At 46.9% G+C, this 20,779-nt stretch overlaps 1 protein-coding gene across 7 annotated transcripts in view; it reads right to left on the bottom strand.

The window, feature by feature from the left end:
• sema5ba (sema domain, seven thrombospondin repeats (type 1 and type 1-like), transmembrane domain (TM) and short cytoplasmic domain, (semaphorin) 5Ba) overlaps positions 1–20,779 on the bottom strand; it is a 128,424-nt gene that overhangs the window by 35,367 nt on the left and 72,278 nt on the right. For all 7 annotated transcript variants that reach the window (XR_007032128.1, XR_007032129.1, XM_047337327.1 and 4 more), the window contains 4 exons: positions 11,958–12,020; positions 11,057–11,155; positions 10,743–10,956; positions 4,111–4,396 (listed from right to left, as the gene is read on the bottom strand). Coding sequence is in view for 5 of the 7 variants with exons in the window: in XM_047337327.1 (XP_047193283.1) it covers positions 4,111–4,396; positions 10,743–10,956; positions 11,057–11,155; positions 11,958–12,020 (662 nt within the window). In the remaining 2 variants the exon portion in view is untranslated. The remainder of the gene's footprint in view (positions 1–4,110; positions 4,397–10,742; positions 10,957–11,056; positions 11,156–11,957; positions 12,021–20,779) is intronic.

Genomic DNA, 20,779 nt, shown 5'->3' with positions numbered 1-20,779 from the left:
TTAGACGCCAGAAGAGTATACTGAAACATGAGGGCTACGTTCTTCCCGGGCTCTAATGACGCGGGAGACCTACACTAAACACTGTGCCTGAATGCATCACGTGTAAGACGCACTGGACCAGTTTTGACCTTTAAAAAAAAAATATATATATATATATGTTTCCCTCGCAAGTTCCCTATACAGTATATGGAAATGCAATACCCCAGAATCATTCACTCAGCAGAACTTGAAGAAAATACTTTTTTCTTAAAAATATGAAATTTACAATTAATAAACACAGAAAAGCAGCAAATTCCTTCATTCAAGAACCTGGTAACTGGTTTCTAACAACATATAGATACTCAGGAGCTCCGCCATTTATCGATCACAGGAAATATAAAGGCAGTGGGGGGGTGTTGAGGGGGTCCTGGCCCAGAGAGGACACTTGCTTCCGTCCCTCTCCCCTGTTGTGTGTTACGGCCCCAAATTCCCGGGAGCAGCTGTTTAATTCAGGCCAGGGAGGCGGCGACAGTGTTCGCGTTGATTGCATTAACATATCCGACGCCGACGAGGGAGGTGGGTGTTTTTTGGGAGGGAGGTTTCGATGACTCGCTCTCGGAAAAGGAAGGGCGAGGAAGGAGGAGACAAAAGACAAAGGCTTGTGGAGCTCCCTGATTTTTGCTCTCTTCCTCGTTACCTCTTCCCATCTCCGTTCCTTTCCTCTCTATCTCCATCTCTCTCTCTCCATCTCTCTATCTCCATCTCTCTATCTCCATCTCTCTCTCTGTCTGTCTTGACTCCACTGGCCCTTCTTTTCTCTTGTCTCGCTGAAAGGAAGCGGGCCGCGTGGCGGCGAACCCCAGCAGCTTAACGGGTGAGAGAGCGGAAGGCGAGAGGCGGGAGTCAGCTTCTCCCCTGACGGAACACACAACGAATCACACACGCACGCACACACACACACGCACGCACACACACACACGCACACACACACACACACACACACACACACACAACTCTGGTCTTATTCAGATAACATATCCTTGCTTTGTGAACACGAGCCTGTATTGCAGCTTGTTTTTGAAAACATGATTCTCTATTCTCGATCGTGTTGAACATTGTATTATGTTTTTTTAAATTAGAATTTGGGAACAACATTTTGTCTCCGGCCCAAAAGTTAGTCAGTGGTGAGTAATCTCGACCTGGTGCTAACTTTAGATGAAAAGTAATTAGGGAATCGTCCTCTGGGGACCGTGAATATATACATGGTACATCTAGCCAGTAGTTCTTGATTGCAATGTCTTCACTGACATCCAGTTCTCGACGGCAGCGTTAGACAGCGACTGGCCAATTGTAGTGACGGACACATTCCTCCCACTACTCAGCCAAAAAATGTGATCGAACATTAAGAAAGCACAACAACATCTCGAAGCAACACAGTTTTGGCTCTCAGCGTCGGCGACACCCCCACCCGGAGCAATCACACGCCAGAGGGAGCGTGAGTCAGCGTCTGTATCCAGAGCTGCGTGCTTCCACACTGATCATTAGCCAGAACGGGGGCGGAGGGGGGGGGGGGGGCTCCAAAAACTCCGTCTGTGCAGGGGCGCGGCGGGGAAATGTCACAGTGACAAAGCTCACGAAGTGACGAAATCGGAGGGACTGACATGAAAAGCAGCTCGAGGTTGAAGTGTTTTGGTTCTGCGTGTCACTGTTCCCCATCATTAATATTCCCGTCGGTGTTACTGTACGAAGGGGTTCTTCAGCTGCAGCTGCGGCTTCTTGTGTCTTTCTCTGTTCGACAGCGAGGACGACGTCAGGGAAAAGCGCGCGGATAAGAATTAAATTACAGTCATTTTCCTTTTTTTTTTTTTTTTTACAAAAACCTATACAGTACTGCTTTGTGCTGGTTGGCTGAACCTATAAGACGGAAAGTTCACGCTCAAGATGAACTGATCCAAAAGCAAAGCAACCTTCATCCCTGCATGTGTTTTTTATCATCCATCGACAGACACGGAGGTGATGCAGATGTCATAACAATATTAATATATTTTTCTCTAATAGAAATATTCAATTAGTAGACCCTGTATCGGGTTACCGCGTTGACTTTTTTCACTTTTACATCTTATTCAGATGAATTATCCAAGCTGTAAAGCCTCCGCTCCGCTCCCAAAGGTGTAATTATCGCGGGCGACAGTGAAGCTGTAACAAGTAACGAATGATACGGTGAAAAAGTAATGAACAATGTGCCGAAAAATTATTTGTTCCTTTTAGCGGACGGAATAATAAACTGCGGCGTGATTTGCGCCGGGGGGAAATGAGATCCTGTTATTACAGGAGGGATTTCATTTTAAAAAAAATAAAAAATATTCTCCCTGTTCCCAGAATATTGAAGGAAAAAAAGAAACATTTGCAAGAGCTCAGGAGTTTTTGCATGGCTGCATGTGTGGTCACGGATCTCACACACACACACACACACACACACACACACACACACACACACACACACACACACACACACACACACACACACACACCACTTGGCTGCACAACGTTGGTTAATTAAGTGCAGCCGTCATTTGATACTGTAGCTTTAATGTCTGGAAAGTGGAGGAAAAAGCCTCTGGCTGCAAACACACACACACACACACACACACAGGTACATTATGTCTGGAGGGTAAATCACTGCAATTTTTTCCATGAATCACGTTCAAACGAATTTGACCTGATGCGCAAATTTCCATCGAATGTGTCCGACTGCCGACGCTCCTGCTCGACGTCGCCATGTTGAAGAAAGTAAAAAAATATATACCATACGATATTTATATTAAAAGACATGAGGCAATGGTTCTTATGAGGTCGTTATTAAACCCTTGACACTGAATCCTCAAGTCTGACCTTGAAGTGCAGCCGCCGCCGTTTCCTCCGATTAGCGTTCGTCAGTCAAAGGCAGCTCATCGTTAAGACGAGTTGGCGAAATATGAATCTCAGAAATAAATGTTAATAAAGAAGGATGCAAGATGTGCAAATAAAAACCCATGTAGTGGCTGAATGAGACGTGGAGGTCAGGCCCTGACACAATCGCTGCAAGGTCACCACAGTATCATGTTCTCCCTCTGTACATACTAGGGCGGCAACCGACGACTCTTTTCATTATCGGTTAATCCGTCCATTCTTTTCTCGATTAATCGATTCGTTGTTTGGTCCATAAAATGTCATAAAGTGGTGAAAAATGGCGAACGTGTTTCCCCAAAACCCCAATGATGATGTTTTTGTTTTGTCCACACACCAAAGATGTTCAGTTCACTGTCACCGAGGAGCAAAGAAACCAGAAAACATTCACATTCAAGAAGCGGAAATCAGAGAAGTTTGACTCTTTTTTTTCCATAAAAAACTACTTGAACCGATTAATCGATCATCAAAATAGTTGGCGATTAACTCAGTAGTCGATTACTAATCGATTAACTGTTGTGGCTCTAGTATATACAAACATTTATGAATATGCAGACTCATTACAACTTGCAAGAGGAAACTAAGTAAAACTAAAAAAAGATTCTGTACAGTTGATATTGTTTGTTCTAGCTTAAAGATAATTCTTTAAAAAAAAAGAACCACCTTATTTAACATGTGCATAAGTTATTAATGTGTTTGCCATCACACTTGATCCAAAGAGGATCTATGAGGGGAAAAAAGTGCGTAAATAACCTTTAAATATTTATATCATGTGCTCGGTCCTTGCAAAGTAACATATTTTCATTCATACTCATTTGAATGAAATGTTTAGCTTCATATTTGGCAATCCCCCGATTTAAAGAACATACTGTGGTAAAATCATGAATAATCAATAGTTTATTACAAGTCTTTTGATTAGATTTCTTGTACTGCACTGTAACTTTTACGCCTTATTCTACTTTAACATGTTTTTATTGACTCTTTTTTAAATATCGTATCTTGATGTGATTGTATACATGTTTTTTTCCCAGTGCTTTTAATGTTTCGTGTATTGTGTTGTGTACAAATAAACTTGCCGTGCGTTGCCTAGATACCAGACACCGCCTTATGTTTCCCCCTTCATTAGAAAGCCTCGTGGTGTAAAAAGTGGTGGGTGTGAACAGGCGCAGTGTCGCGTTCACTCACACATTGGTGGTGAAGATGCCGTAGATGAGGTCCTGCTCCGGCAGGTAGAAGGTGCTCTGCAGCTCGTTGTAGTAGAAGGGGATCTCGCCCGAGCGCGAGCAGTTGAGCCGCGCCTTCATGAACGTGGTCCACGTGTCCTCCAGCAGGAAGCGGCCGCCGATGTCGTTCTTGCAGACGCGCGCCACGCGCGAGTACACCGTCTTGCCGCAGTCGTGCTCCACGGCGTTCTCCCGCAGGAAGAAGAAGGTGAAGAGGCCGATGTCGTAGGCCGAGATGAAGTGGGGCTCTGTCGGGGGGGAGGAAGAAGAAGAAGAAGGGATGATGATGATGATGAGGAGGAGGAGGAGGAGGAGAGGGAGAATCATTACGCGATGACTCCGGGGGGAAGAAGAACTATTTGCTGCATTTCTCTTCTGGACGCTGCGCGCTCCTTCTTATGGATTGCGACGAAGACTTCAGGAATCATACACTCGCACTCCTGTTTATGACGCCCGGAAAAAGAGTGTCAATGTCAAACGTGTGAACGAGCGAAGGTGCCCAGGGAGGCGGAAGAAGGAAAAAAAAAAAACGGGTTCCCGATTAATCTGTCTGATGTTTTGATGGCGACGCCACAGAGCTGCGTCTGTTTAACTGGAGGCCCGCGCTGCTTTTATTGCCCTTAGGCGACGGCGAGGGGATGATTAATTGCCCCTCCCTCCCCTCCGGACCAGGCCGGGTTATCAGGTAAAGCAGACTGAATAATGGGTTGGAATGGGACGTGACAGTCATCCCTGTGTGAACTCATGACTCATCACCACAGGATCCAGAGTGGAGGGGAAAAGGAGCTCGACCTCCGGTCATCCGTCTTGGTCTTAAAGCCACAACGCCGACGCTCACATGCACATTGAAAGAGCTCGAGGGATTAGTTCAGCCCAACGTTATCTAATCTGAGCATCTAATCGCGCTTTGCGGGCGGACGACCTCTATGTGTGGGCGGATTAGTTTTTCTTTTGGAGCTCAGCATCTGAAAATGACATCTTAATAACTAAGCTAAACTTTGACGGCAGAAGAAATCGGACTTCATAGCATCACCGATTTTCCCGACAACCGCCCCGCCGACTGGTTCCAGATTCGGCGTCTGTTTTGCTGAGGATACACGGACCCCGTGTCAAGACCCCCAACCATGACCCAGCATTTATTCTACACCATGCCCCCCTCTGGATTCGTTCGTTCTCAAATCGCACTTTGCTCTTCATGACAGAACATCTACCTCAACCGTGACATTTCTGCATTTGAAAGTTGTAGTTTGAAGCCAAAGAAGAAATCCACAGCCTCTGATTCGACGCTGATCTGACGGTGGCGTCATCGCAGTGAAGTTCCTGCTTTCTTTCTCGCTTGTGTGTGTGTGTGTGTGTGTGTGTGTGTGTGTGTGTGTGTCTCTCTCTGGTGAGTGGTAGTCGTAGTGCGATGAAACAGAGATAGTATTCCTCTCACAGCCGCCGTTGCTTCACTTTCCCTCTGGGACCCGTTTATCGTAAGTGATATCACACACACACACACACACACACACACACACACACACGTTTATCGTAAGTGATATCACACACACACACACACACACACACACACACGATGGCGATGACCTGTTAACAGACATGATGAAATATGAAATGCGCCTCAGGGGCCCGTGATTGTTTGACCAAATCAGCTCCGGGAGTTAATCACACTATGAAACGGTGATCGATTATTATATCAAAGGAGCTGCAGGTGCAGAAGATCTCCCGCTGATAATTACTCTGCGAGAATTTCGGAAAAGCAGTATTTTAAACGTGGTTAAGACGACGACACACACCAGACCCTGACAACTCCTTCCATTTGACCTTTTAATGAGGTGGACATTCTTATTAGTTCGCCAATCGATTTGCATTTTTAAATCAAAGGCCTAATAGGGGGAAAGGAAAACAGAACGAACCCAGCAATTTCATTAATGTCATTATCGCCACGATAATGTAACGTTTCTACCTGCGACACAAAAAAAAACTGACTGCTCGTCGTCGTAATGCACAGGAACATTTACAGGCGGACGAACAAGTGAGCGGTGTCGCGTCTGGTCGCTTACGGCAGCGGAGGCAACTGTCATAAGGATACATAACAGTGTTCATGCACGTCTCAGCTCATGTACTGTATATGTGTGTATGTGTGTGTGTGTGTGTGTGTGTGTGTGTGTACGTATGCACACCACCAGGCCATTTCTGTGTTTACATACTTGTATGCACACTGTACCTGTGTCAGCCAAAGGGCAGATGGAGCTGACAGATTCATGCATAATATCGCTGAAGCTGCGTGGGTGCAAATATGATGAGCGTTGAGTTTTTGGTTTTTTTTCTCCCCAGCACGCCGCCGAGTGGGCAAACAGATTGCTCAATCTGGCAGAATGGTCGGTCTGCCGAAAGGGAGCGACGCTTCCGTCAGTGACGTCGCGTGACATTCAGGATCAAACGCAGTTACAGTGTGTAAACAGTGCTGCTGTTCAATATTCATAGAAGGGAATGGAAATATCATCCGTTAGTGTTAAAAGGGGGATGACGTTCGGTCAGATTTTCTCTAACCTTTACCTGCTTGTTAACCAGCACAGAACTTTACCTTTTGATTTTAATATAATTGTCATAAACATATATATATATATATATATATATATTTTACTCTCCATAAATACAGACTTAAGAGCTGATGTTGCTTGTAAAACGTTAGGCTTCAAAAAAGAGTAAACCAGCACCGATTGCATGCTGAACTACATTCAGGGGCCCGTGTGCAGAACTGCAGAGGACCTATTGGCAGAAAATTGAACCTAATATCCATAATCACGTTCTCATTTGTGCAGGGACCTCTCGAAAAAACTAAGACGAGTTGTGTCTTCGTTCGCTTACAACGAGCCTTTCGTGTCTACGTTGGGCACATCATGTTCCTACCGTATCCAGAAAGTGGACAAAAACAAATCCTGACTCCCCAGAGGGCATTTGTGCGTGACCTGAGGGCCACGGTACATTGTCCTACACAGGGGAGGGGAGAGGTTGGGGGGGGGGGGGCATTCACATGGTTAAAAACATCTGCAACCTCACTCGCAGCTACCGTACATTGACACTACATCCCCCTTCACGCTGGCCCTCTTGATGTCTGTAACGCCACTCGAGTACTATATATACATATATATATATATATATGTATATATATATGTTTGTGTATACAGTATATAATAGGTCCGCACATTTACGAAATGCACAGTATTTTGTTAGTTAAATCAGATGTATAAAAACTTGAATTTGAATTTTGAGGTTGAAATGTCACGTGTGTGTGTGTGTGTGTGTGTGTGTGTGTGTGTGTGTCAGCATGGTTAAAAAACAGGCTTTCAGAAAATCTCCTGCTTGAGTTGTATTTCTGTGCCAAAACACACAGGAGCCGAGAGCGAGTGGCATAAACGCGAATTGAGATTCATGTCGCTCCTGTTGCATGATGGGAAACAGTTGGTCAGCACCTGGCAGGCTCCCAATCCAATAAGGGAACAGATTAATTAGATCCAGGACCCCCCCCCACCCCCCCTCTCCCCCACGTCTTGAGTTCTCCTGAACTGGAGAGAGGCTTTAGAGCTGGAAATGAGATTTTCATTCACACCCCCAAATCCACCGGGAGCACAACTCCATATCCCTCGCAGAATCAGCCGTGAAGGCAAGCAGTCTTTGTCTGCTGCGACTGCATGGGTGTGTGTGTGTGTGTGTGTGTGTGTGTGTGTGTGTGTGTGTGTAGCTAGAGTGGAGTGCAGCAACGTGTGTGTTTGACTGTGCAGCCAGTTATGATTATGCTGATGAGGACACTACTTTGCTTCTCATCTTTTTCCCTCCTGCATCCTCTGTGTGTGTGTGTGTGTGTGTGTGTGTGTGTGTGTGTGTGTGTGTGTGTGTGTATGTCTGTGTGTGTGTGTGTGTGTGTGTGTGTGTGTGTGTGTGTGTGTGTGCGTGCGTGCGTGCGTGTGTTATAGAGCAAAGCACCCACAGAGTTTGGACACACATGGAGGCACATACAGCTTGCATAGTCTAAATACATATACTGTAAGCACACACACACACACACACACACACACACACACACACACACACACACACACACACACACACACACACACACACACACAGACACAGTCAGAGCCTCCTCCTGCTGTGTGTTGTAATTTCACCCTCTCCCTGCCGAGAGGAATAATTACACTGCTCACTGACTCTTCAGTCCATCCTCTCCGCTTCCCTCCTCACCCCTCTTCCTCGTCCCTGCCCCGCAACTCGCATCCCTCCTCCTTCACACACACACACACACACACACACACACACACACACACACACACACACACACACACACACACACACACACACACACACACACACACACACACACACACACACACACACACACCTTCCACCTCTCCTTTCATTCGCTGTTGGCTTTCTTACCTCTCCATTCCTGACCCTCACAAGCTACCTCTCATTGTGACACAGCTCAAACAGTTAGTGCGGATGACAAGGTGATTCATACCAAAGAGGATTACTCAACAATCAAGCAGAAAATGTCAGGTACTCAGCTTCTCAAAGTGGGAGGATTTGCTCCTTTTCTCCGTTTCATTTCACTGTTATTTGAATATCTTTGGGTTTTGGACTGACGAGACATTTGACCTTGTGATTGACATTTTCTGATGTTTTATAGAATAAACCTTGATAGGATTAATGCAGAAAACAATGGTAGAAGTTCAGTATATAATGACAATAGTCATTAGTTGGAGCCCCTGCATCAGACTTACAAAAGACTTTTTGGAACTAGTTTTGTTTGGATTTCTGGATTGGACTTATCTTGCGAGTCTCTTATTCCCTTCACTTCCTGTCTTTGTCTGGCGTCTTGTGATTGTCTGCCGCTCCCTGATGTGTTTCATCATCTGCGCCCAGTTATCCCCACGCCGCTCTTCTTCCTCCCCGGGTTTGGAATCGGTTTTGTTTATTCCTGTTTTTGTTCCTGCCACGTTCCCTATAGTGCTTCATGTCTGCGTCCAGAAGTCTTACCTTGATTTTGGCTGCCTTCATTATTGAGTTTTGGATGATTTCCAAATTTTCCTTTAGGCCTGTACTATTCTGCACTATCCTCGCCTTCTCTGAAATACAGGAAAATACTGTAACTCTCCGTTCATTTGGTCATTTTCAAATTGTGTTTGAAACTACGGGAATCACGGGTTTATGAGATATTCAAACATCTTTTTGTAATGATAATTCCAACCGGGGAGAGTTTCCTGTCCACGCAAGCCGTCGCTTAACATCATCCGCGATGCAGAAAATGAATTTGACCTTTTTACTTCCAAGATGCCTAAAAATAACTTTTTTTTCTTTGGGCTCCTCTGCACACCTCAATGAAACCAATGAATCGAAGCGTTTCTGCATATGAAAGGAGCCCGACGGCGGCCTCTTCCAGTGGGACGTCCATCTACATTTCCGCCGGAGACAGAGTGTGTGCGTGTGTGTGTGTGTGTGTGTGTGTGCGTGTGTGTGTGTGTGTGTGTGCGCGCGTGTGAATGGATTTCGCCTGGAGCCTGGTCGGAGGTAAAAGGCACGGTGTCAGCAGCAGGGAGATTATTGACACAGGCACCGGCGGGATTGACAGCATTTCATGTTCTCCGTCATTCCATAATCCCAGCGACTCCTATGCCCATGACCTGTACTGTGTGTTCCCGACACAACTTCAAGTCCAAACAGTCTCTCTAATCCCTTTTGAAAAAACACCCCCATGCCGAATGGATCTAACTGGCCGTAACAAAGGAGCCGATTATATTGGAAGCAAAAGTGCAGACTTGGCCCGTCCGTCCCCGCGGGCCGGGCCCTGCAAAAACACGTTTTCATGTAACCGGAGACTGGACCCGACAATTTCACCACATGTGGAGATTAGACCCAATCAGATTACTAATCCTATTGGTTGTTTCGATTTCTCGCGTCCGATAAGAAACGGCGACAAAGCAGCTGACCCTGTGAATCGCTCAGAAGTTTTTTGCTTGGAAAAACTCTTCGCGCTCGTTCCACAGAATGCCGAGTTTGAAACGCTCGACGATCTTTCAATCAATCTATTATCTAACCAAACCAATGTGACAAGCATCTGCAAGCGTCTCCGACCCGAGGTTTAGCTGTTTCTCCCCATTTATGTCGGTTGTTGGACAAAACAAGCAGTTTGAAAACCATTGGAGAAAAAAAAACAAGATCATCATTTGGAAATATAAACAATCATTGGCTACAGTAAATGATACTCAAATTAAAGGGGCAGTGAGCGATTCCAAAGCAATACACGTTTCATCGCAAATCAGCGCATTTTGACTCGCCTTGCAAAAATGGGGCGGACCGCGCCACACAACACGGCGAGTGCACGTTGTACACACCACTCGTCAACACCTGAAGTAAAGACACGCGCTAGCGGGTGGCGCCGGAGCTCCGCGTCGGCCTCCCATACCGGAGGTCGCGGCCCGGCCAGAGCAGTCAAATCACATTAACAACAACAACAAAGCGAGAAACAAGCTTTCCCCAAAATCGCCTGCTGCCCCTTTAACTCCACACCAAGCGGCTGGTGCTGCGTCGACGTACCGTTGAGCCACTTTGAGTTGTACTGGGCGGTCCGGAGAGGCGGCATGCCGCCCAGGCTGCGGTAGATGACGGGGTCGCGGCCGGAGAAGTCGATGACCGTGGCGGCGTACAGCTCGCCGCTCTCCGTCACCACCGCCGTGGAGTTGTGGCGCGGGTCGTACGGGCAGCGCGCCACGCCGTTCACGCGCTCCAGCACGCTGCTCATGTTGCCCACCTGCGGCGGGGTGAGAAGAACAGAGGGAGCGATGAAGAGAAATGGAGAAAGACGAGTGCTTTTACAGATTTTACCGCTGGACCGCGCACTTATCCGTTACCTCCCGGGTGATGCACAGCGGCTGGAAAGCGTTGGTTCCGCAGGTCATGACCTCCGTCTTGTTCACCAGCAGGACCCTGATGTAGTTCTGACATTCAATCTGCGGAGGAGTGCGAGGAGAGGGGAAAGCCTTTCAAACACGTACGGCGGCGAAACGCTCCGAGGCGGTTGGCTAAATACCCTTTTCGACATTTCGCGAAAAAAAAAGAAGCTGAACAATGGGCACCGAAGTCTCTCCGTACCAGACTGGCATGCGACCAAAGCGATTCAGCGGCATGTGCCGCTTTCGCTCCCGAGTCTATTCAAGTGGCGTCTATTGTTCGAAAAAGAAATATGAATGTAAGCGTCATCGACGGAGGCTCCACAATGAGTGGAGGGCGCGCGCGCTGTGAGAAAAGGAGTTGATTCTGTTTTAACAAAAGGCGCGAGATGGATTTATTTTGTAATGACATTTTTATGCAAGTGTCATTTTGACGTAAACGGGCGCCCGCTTTGTTTGCGGAGAAGAACTGAGGTGATTGCGGCGACAAGGTTTTCAAAGGGGATGGATTTTCTGTTTTGTGTGTGTCCGGTGTCGCACTTTTGCACTGCGGGAACAAAGGGAGATAAAAAAAAAAAATCATGTTGCAATCAGTAATGGACAGAGAACAACGGATCACTGCATTAGTTATCAGAAAAGGAAGCGCCTTTGTTCCTTTTCTTTATTTTACTGGAGGAAAAACAACTCTTGATTGAAGGGCCTGGAATCCGCGCTCTGTGCCGAGCCCTCCCATGAGGCCCAGGAGGACCTCAGCACAAAAGCCAGGAGATATCAAGATGGCCTCTCTTGTGGAGGCGGGCAGGCGCTGACACGGAAGTGTTGTAATGGGGGGGGGGGGGGGGGGGGGCGCGATCGAGGTTACCTCTGTTTTGCCTTTGCTCTGACAGGATCTCCTGGTCTCCACGTCCGGCGCCCATTCTGTTGCCTGGGAGACAAAAAACAGGGGATGACAAAAGAGGTCGAGGGGGGGGGGGAATAAAAAAGGCAGTCAGCTGCGGAGTCCTCGAGACGCCACAAAGCAGTTGCGCAACAGCTGACAGTTGCTAATACTGTAGGCATTCAACAAACAGACGCATGAAAAGACTTTAACCTCACTGCTGTTTGTTGATTGTGTAAACATGGCGACCGCTCCGCCGGCCAAGGGCCCTTATTCGGCGGGACGCGGGCGAGGAACCCGTCAAGCCGCTTGAAGGGGGCTGAGGACGCCATTTGCATGTAAATTGGCTTTTTTCTCTCTCCACCTTCTCCGTCTTTCATCCCCTCGCCATCTCTCTGAAAGTTTGAAGCACTCCACTCCCCCCCCCTCGACCCACCTTCACTCCTACTGACCCATTCCTGTTGATGTCCCGGCCTTCATTATGGATGCAGGCAGCAGCAGCAGCAGCACAACTGCACTGCAAACCCACCAGAAGCTTGTGCACACACATGCCGCCCGGGCCAACCGAGCCGCACTGGCTCTGGTTAAGAGGATTGATGTCCCTGTTTTTTGGCATAACTTGTATGTGTGCAAGGTGCCAGGGGACCCCCTGTTGTGTGTCACTGGCCTCATTTTATACCCCCCCATCTCCCCTCCTCCGCTGTGATCTCACATGGCCGAGTAAAGGAAGGCTGCCTGAACATCTTTTTAAGAAAAGAAAAAAAGTTGAAAAAGTCTGCCGTTATGTAACAAAAGTACGTCTTGCTTACTCCACATCTTTCTGATGACTCGCTTTATTTATTTCTCGCCCGCAAGGGATAATTGTCACGCACAAGACAGATAATTATCCAGATCTTGTGAATTGCCCCGCCCCCCCCCCGCCCGGGACAATTGGCCAGAGTGACAAAGTTGTGGGACCAGCGTTTCGGAGGAGGCCGCCAACTGGGGCCAGCCGAGAGTCAACACCGAACTGGGTCAGTATTTCAGGAGGCAAACAAACAACAACAACAACAACAAAACCTCTAGATCTGATCCACCAAGCGTAGCTCATCTATAAACAGCTTTTTTTTTTTTTTTTTTTTTTAGGGTGTGAACGTGTCCCGCGGTGATTTCTCCCTCGTGCTCTTTTGGGATCCTCACTTTTGCTTTAATTAAAGTTCTCCAGGAGGGACCGCGGACCCAACAGCCCCGAGACTCAGTGAGACATTCTGCGCGGAAAAATATAGTTGAGTTAATCACCCCTTTTTTTTTTTTTTTTTTAGATCCTAGAATGTCGCTCTTAAGGAATTTGAAGGGGGAAAAAATAACATTAGAAGCACGTTTAATGAGTACTTAAAGGAACTGCCAGAGTGCTTCTGGAGACAATATGGCGAGTTCAAATTGTGTAGTGTATATATATATATATATATATATATATATATATATTTTTTTTTTTTTAAATACAAAAATCTTATTTCACAGATCATAGACTATTTCAACTATGATTGCGGCAGTGGAAGTTGATGACTCTGGATGATTGGCCTCAGCATAAATTCTTGCTAATGAGTGAAAACAACAGACGGCGCAGTGCCATCTGCAGCTTAATGAGCTACAGTCAGATAACTGCACATTGTCCTGGGATTTCTTTTATTGCTCTTACAGTATGCTAAGCTTATATTCATAGAAGATTCATGACTGTGTGATTGTTGTTGTCCTTTTTCTGATCGCTCACACTGGCAGAACTGCTTGTGCTGCCAAAACACTGAAGAGTACATTTTTCTTCGTGTCTGACGCCACGTTAGGATGTTTGATGTTGGAGATGCAGATTAAAGCTCCACTGATCAACCAATAACACCCAGCGCACACTACTGCACCTGCCCGGCCTAAAATGTCACACATTTAGCAGCTAAAGAGCGAGATGTTTTTTTCTCAGGAGATGGTGGAGACCAAACAAGAGGGAAAAAGGACATTTACATTCAGCGGACTGACACGTGTACATACGTGTTGAGGAATTTTGCGTCTTTCCTCCCTGAGGAACTCTTAAGACGAGTCTTCTCAGGCGCCAAGCAAGGCCGTCGCTTCTACGGCGAGCCGAAACAATCACGGAGCAGCTGAAGTCCCTCTCGAGGTGACGCAGTCGCGGGCCGATGGCGACGTTAGTCAAAGCTAAATCCACTGCAGACACCGGGGATGGGCCGACTACCCCGGGACGCCGAACACTGAAGAATCCTCAATATTGAGCTCTTAAAATAAATACTTCTGCTTGACACATCCACGGTGTCAGCATCCACTCCATCGATTATTCCATTTCAATATGTATTAGTTGAAAACAACCAGAAGCACTATGTTAGGACTACATGTTTGTCTTGGAGTCTTATTTCTCTGTCTTATTTCTCTTGAGTTCACACACCGCGGCAACGAAAGGCGGTTGATGAGAGCGGCGAGATTTATGAAGGACAGCAAAAGCACAGGCTTTTTGCAAGGCAAAAGAGCTAAAAACCCTCCGCGGGCTGCGGCAGTCCACTGATAATTATGGGACTTTGTCACGACAGGCAACACATTACACTTCGTCATCAGATCCATTATTAACGTCCAAATATCGACCGGAGCGAGCTTCAACCAGGCCGCACTGCAAATAAGATAGAACCCCCCCAGAAAACCTTTTGTACTTTACAACCCTACGCAAGCCGAGGTTAGAGGAGGAGATGGATGGTTTCATTAGTGTTATAAAGCTTTTGTTTAGCTCCCGCGGTTGGTAGAGCGGCGGTAAGTGGGCTCTGGCCCATATTGATAGTTACAGCTCATCTGCCCGTCTCCCACAGGCAGCTCCCTTCAATTAACCTGAGAGAGAGAGAGAGAGAGAGAGAGAGAGAGAGAGACCGGGGGAGGGGACGGCTATATAAAGTAAACTGTGATTAAAATGAAACTGGAGCTCCAGAGACGCCCGAGCACAAAGTGGCCGAAGGAAGTAAAAAGTAGCTAATGTGCTCTGCGGGAGGTCGAGTGTCAACGGCAAACCTCGGGTCCACGTTCCCATGGGCGCAGCGAGCAGTGTGGCACCTGTGGCAGCCCCCCCCCCCCCCCCCCGCCTCCGAGCGAGGCAGTCCATCACTTCGCCTGTTGAAATGAAAACACTGCTCCTCCACAGCCCCGCTGGCTGTCAGCCCCCTGACAGCCAGCGGGGCTGATGGGATGACGTCATTGTAAACACACACACACACGCGCGCACACACACACACACTCACACACACAGAGACAGATGCCTTTGCGATGAATCATGGCATGGGGTATTACCATCTTTTCGGCAGGACCCCATCTCCAAGGATTCCCATCGGCTTAACCCGCTGACCTTCACCAGAGTGTGGCCCCCCCCCCCCCCTCCCTGTCCCTCTCTTCTTCACACCACTTTGGAACAAAGCCACACACACACACACACACACACACACACAGAGCCTGTGAGAATACCAATTCCGCCTCAACATCCTTCCCCCCCGAATGCCTTCCCTCCGCACCGAACCCCTGAATGGCCTGATTGCCATCGACAGAGTGAACAAGAGCTGCTGCACAATGTGTGGGAAGGATGCCGAACTTACTTTTCCACTTCAAAGAAAAACGTACACAATCTAACGAAACAAAAAAGAAGAGTAACGGATGAAGAGGGGGAATTTATATTTGACCAATTCCACGTTGGTATCGAAAGTAACGACTGTTCATTTGGAAAGAGGAGGAGCAGCTGGGGTCACAGAGGTCAAACACTGTGGGGGTAGAAAAGAATCGGATGTATTTCACGAAATGTCCAGTGTGGACTCAAGTTCCAAAACTGCTTGAGATGATCCACGGCCGATTTGCAAATGTCTGCCGAATTTGATGGGCGGACGATCTCAGGCTCTTTGTTTTCGGGCCGAGTCTATAATTTCTTCTTCTTCTCTTTTGTGTAAACGGCTTCGGCATCTGCGGAAGACTGACATCGGACATTTTAGTGAGTTTGTCATTTGTTATCTTTTCCCCGTCTGTGCATCACTTCTCGTCCAAAGAAAGAAAAAGAAAAAAACAGACTAATGTGCAATATTCAGAAAGTGGAGACGCAAGATAAAGATGTGGCGCAGACACCACGTCTGGGATAAATCAGCCGGGAGTGAGTTGCAACTAGTTATTAAAACATTCCAGTTTCCTGACTGTCTTTTGTCAGGTACTAATAAACACTTTCAAGGCATCCGAACAAACAGTCACGGGACAGTCTGCGTACAAATATCGGTATCAAATTGGCAAATTTAATAGCGATGAATCCAGCAAAAATAGTTAAGGAGACGGGAAATTTAAAAACCACCGCGTCTCTGCTGCCCAAAATGACCGCGCATCAAAAAGCGTCGCCTGCGTCTCTGGGACGACTCGGAGCCATTTGTCACGCCTGAGTGGCGCCCGGGGCCACGGCGCAGCCGCAGGCGCACGTTCGAGTTCATTTCCATCTATTAGCCGAGGCAAACAAACATGTGCACAACCTGCTATCAGCCCCCCCCCCCATTCCTCCCATTCCACCGCTACTTATACAAAAGCATATCTTGGCCCCGGGGGCATCTTCCTCTAAGGAGGGACGAGGGAAGAGGACTTTTTTCCTTTTTTTTAATAGGCAAATAAAATTCCAGAAAACACAATTAGTAGCCAGGGAAAGAGGATCCATCACTTTGACTGAAGAAAGATGGTGGCCGGGCTGGAAGAATAAATTCTATTTTCACGAGACACAGAGAGGAAGAGGGGGGGGGGGGGGGGGGGGGGGGATGGAGAGCCGGAAACGCTAATGAAGTAAAGAGAGAGAAGAGCGAAGGCGTTCCAGAAATGTGTTGCTGTGTTGATAAGGCCGCCGCTCGCCGACACACTGCTAACATCATGTGTGACAACCAATTATGACTCATGAATATTGTAAATGAGTCTGTCGGGGGCGGGGGAGCGATGGCTGTGTGGATGGAAGCCGTCTGACACTCGTACAGTCGAGATGGATCTGCGTACCGGTGCAGTGGGATTGAACCCAACATTACCTCGTGCGTTAAGCTCACACTATAGCCTTAGAGCACTGAAGATCATATTTCATGAATCTGTATATTCATCTGTTGTCTTTTGCGTTTCCAAGGGGCCTTCACTTCATTTCCAGCTCCTCACTATTCAACGCGTCCGCCCGTTTCTTTTTACTTTATCCACTCTGCCCCTCTTCTCTCCATCTACGCAATCTGATATTTAAGGTAATATCCCAGCACAGGCACATACACAACTTGACAATATGGCCGGCTTTGGCACAAACCGGCGCCCGGGCGGCGCAGAGAAGAGAGCACGGCAACGCAGCCGCACAGGAACGTACACCGCTGGCTGTGTTCGTCGATGAGAAGCATGTCAAACCCCCACGTCATTAAAATCCAAACAATACACGTGATCATTATCCAGTGGGATTTTTAAAAGCAATTTCCGCCACGTCGTCATCCACACGTCGACCCTCTCCACCTTCTGCTTCGGCAAAGGAGCGTTGGCAGCTGACGTCGACGTTACAGGAAATTCAAAATCACGCGCTTTGTACCCTAATGGCTGCGCATTATGCATGTTGTCTCGCCATCAGCTTTATGCCTCGGCTGCTGCTGCTGCTGCTGCTGCTGCTGCTGCTGCTGCTGGCGCGGACGCATAAAAATGATTTGTGCGACCGGCATAGAAGAAAACAAAAGCTGCTAAACAGCGAAGTGCAGGTGGTCGGAGCACATCTGGCTCGGATGGAATTGTGAGCAAAGAGATGAGTGTGATTATGAATCATACTATTATGATATTATGAAGCCACGTTATGTATGGCTGCGGCCATCAGGGTGCACACGCAATGTTTTGACTACTTGGCATCGTTAACTGACTGCAATTTTTTGGGCATTGACGTCTGGGTTATTGATAATCCGTCAGTGATCGCTTAAGATATTTCTAGCAGGGAACCTTGTGGAGCTGATCCGTACATTTTTCACTTGTCTTTTCAGTTCTTTTAACTGTACATATCTGTCCATAGCGAATTTACTCTACTCTTTGTACCATACTTTATTTAACTTCTGTAGTGTATTCATACTGCCAATACTTATCAATACTGTTTATATTCTAATTTACTATACATGTTTCTCTGCACTTTACTTTTTTTGCACTTCTGATTAGATACTAACTGCATTCTGTTGTCTGAGTACTTGTACTCTGTGCAAAGACAATAAAGCTGAATCTACAGGTGACAGGTGAAACAACGCTGCTGATAAAACCTGTCAGTAAAGTAGGCAACGGAGCAGAGCGTCAGAGCTGCGGCTGCACGCGAGCCAAATGCCAGTGAACTGAATATGAACCGTCTCATCACACCTTCCGCTCGAGTTCCTGTCTGTGATTTTCCATCTTTAAGAAAAAAAACTAAAAAAAAACAAACAGCTGACTGCGGTTTATTTAATTTGCGAGCTACTGTACGGTACGTGCTCATTTGCATTTCCCACACTGACAATAACGGCACATTTTTAATGATTTAACGGAGCGCTGGGGACACGGGATCGGATATTGTGCTCAGAGTTGACACGGGAACAAATATTTTCTGAAAACACTTGCATTGGCCGCGATCCCAGAACCTGTGAATTGACGTAACTCACGCACACGCACACACACACACACACACACACACACACACACACACACACACACACACACACACACACACACACATTCAGCCGTGCATAAAGCTGGGTTCTAACATCGCTATGCCGTCAGTTCAGTATCCAGCTACAGGCACCAAAAACTGACAGCACCAAGTTTATATGAAGTTCTTGTTCAGATTTGACATATTCTGTAATCAGATGGGGACTCAGGAGGTAGAGACGGTCGTCTTTTAACCTGAAAGGTTGTTCCGATCCCCGCTTCCCTTTGTCAGCATGCCAATGTGACACTTAACCCTAAATCTCTTCTGATGGCTCTTCCAGCAGTGTATGAATATGAAAAGGTGTGGTATATAGCAGCATGTATGTATTTGTGAGTGTATGAATATGAAAAGGTGTGGTATATAGCAGCATGTATGTATTTGTGAGTGTATGAATATGAAAAGGTGTGGTATATAGCAGCATGTATGTATTTGTGAGTGTATGAATATGAAGAGGTGTGGTATATAGCAGCATGTATGTATTTGTGAGTGTATGAATATGAAGAGGTGTGGTATATAGCAGCATGTATGTATTTGTGAGTGTATGAATATGAAAAGGTGTGGTATATAGCAGCATGTATGTATTTGTGAGTGTATGAATATGAAGAGGTGTGGTATATAGCAGCATGTATGTATTTGTGAGTGTATGAATATGAAGAGGTGTGGTATATAGCAGCATGTATGTATGTGTGAGTGTATGTATGTATGTGTGAGTGTATGTATGTATGTGTGAGTGTATGTATGTATGTGTGAGTGTATGTATGTTTGTGTGTGTGTATATATATATGTTTCCATGAGCGATTCTTTTTAAAGAACATTACTAGATAGTAGCACATTAGTGGGTATTTTACAAAAAAATCACAACAAGAAAAGGAAGCTGTTTCCGCTCACATGTAAAAATGTAAAGTCAAATACACTGTGTGGTTCAGTGTGTGTGTGTGTGTGTGTGCCCACTCGCCCTGCTGCTGCTGCTGCCTCCCACTCACTGTAAATCCACATCAGGCAGGACGGCAGGTGAAAGCAGACAGTCTCTCCGTGAGCGACCGACCAACCAACCAGCACAGAGGATCACTCCTTGTCTTCCACATAGACACTTACAGTAACTATAACTGTACTGTAACTGTATGCAGCCCACACAGGTACAGACAAAGATGCAGGTAATACAGACGAATGTGCACAGTGTGCACACTAACAATAGTGTCAGAGCGCAGAGCGTTGACGGCGGGCTCCTAATTATCTGTTATTTATTTGAATAAGAATATGGGTTTGTTTATCTCACACACACACACACACACACACACACACACACACACACACACACACACACACACCACCCACCAACGTCCTCCTGCTGTTCAGCCGACCGACCGAGCCCTCCACTCTGACAAAGAGCACATCAATTATTAAATCTCCGGCCGAAAATTCGCGGCGCAGAAATTAATGAAAAGCGTGAATGAAATCGTCTCTGACTCATCAAAGTCCGGGGGGGCAAGAGAGCGGCGCTCGATACGGCGGGCGAATCGAGGGTATGAATATGTGAGATGGTCTGGGTTTTTAATGTCCGTCCTTTGGCCTTTATTTCATTTTGTATCCCCGGCTTTCTCCAGGAATCCACTCTGCCCTTCAGCAACGTGAAAGACTGTAGCTATATGTGACATGCATACATAGATGTGCGATATACATGCCGTGTCTTTAAGATTAATACTGACAGCATGAGAAAGGGTTAGCGGGTGTCCGGCCTAAAAACAAAACGCTGATTCCTCCCGTCCCCGAGGATTCTTGAGCATCCAACGAGAACACAATACAATAACAGCTGCGTATATTTCTCTGCGGGTGCGCTGGGATGTTCGCTGAGGCGGTTTGCGGGAGCCACTTCCTGTTTAAAGGAGCAAACAGTGACTGTTGACCTTTTGACCCCTTAAGGTCAGCTCTGCTCCCCTGGTTGCGACCCCGCCGAGAGGGAACGACGCGCGCTGGGACCGAGCAACAGCAAACAGACAGAACCAGCCGCTCCCCTCGGTTCTGCAAAAAGCGACTTCCTGTTTCGCCACTGGAGATATTTACTGTAAGAGCTGTCAGGCTTTCAGCACAAAGTGTTTCAACAGAT

Source organism: Scophthalmus maximus, chromosome 14 (genome assembly GCF_022379125.1).
Source record: "Scophthalmus maximus strain ysfricsl-2021 chromosome 14, ASM2237912v1, whole genome shotgun sequence".
Lineage (NCBI taxonomy): Eukaryota > Metazoa > Chordata > Actinopteri > Pleuronectiformes > Scophthalmidae > Scophthalmus > Scophthalmus maximus.
This window is presented reverse-complemented; position numbering and strand designations above follow the sequence as displayed.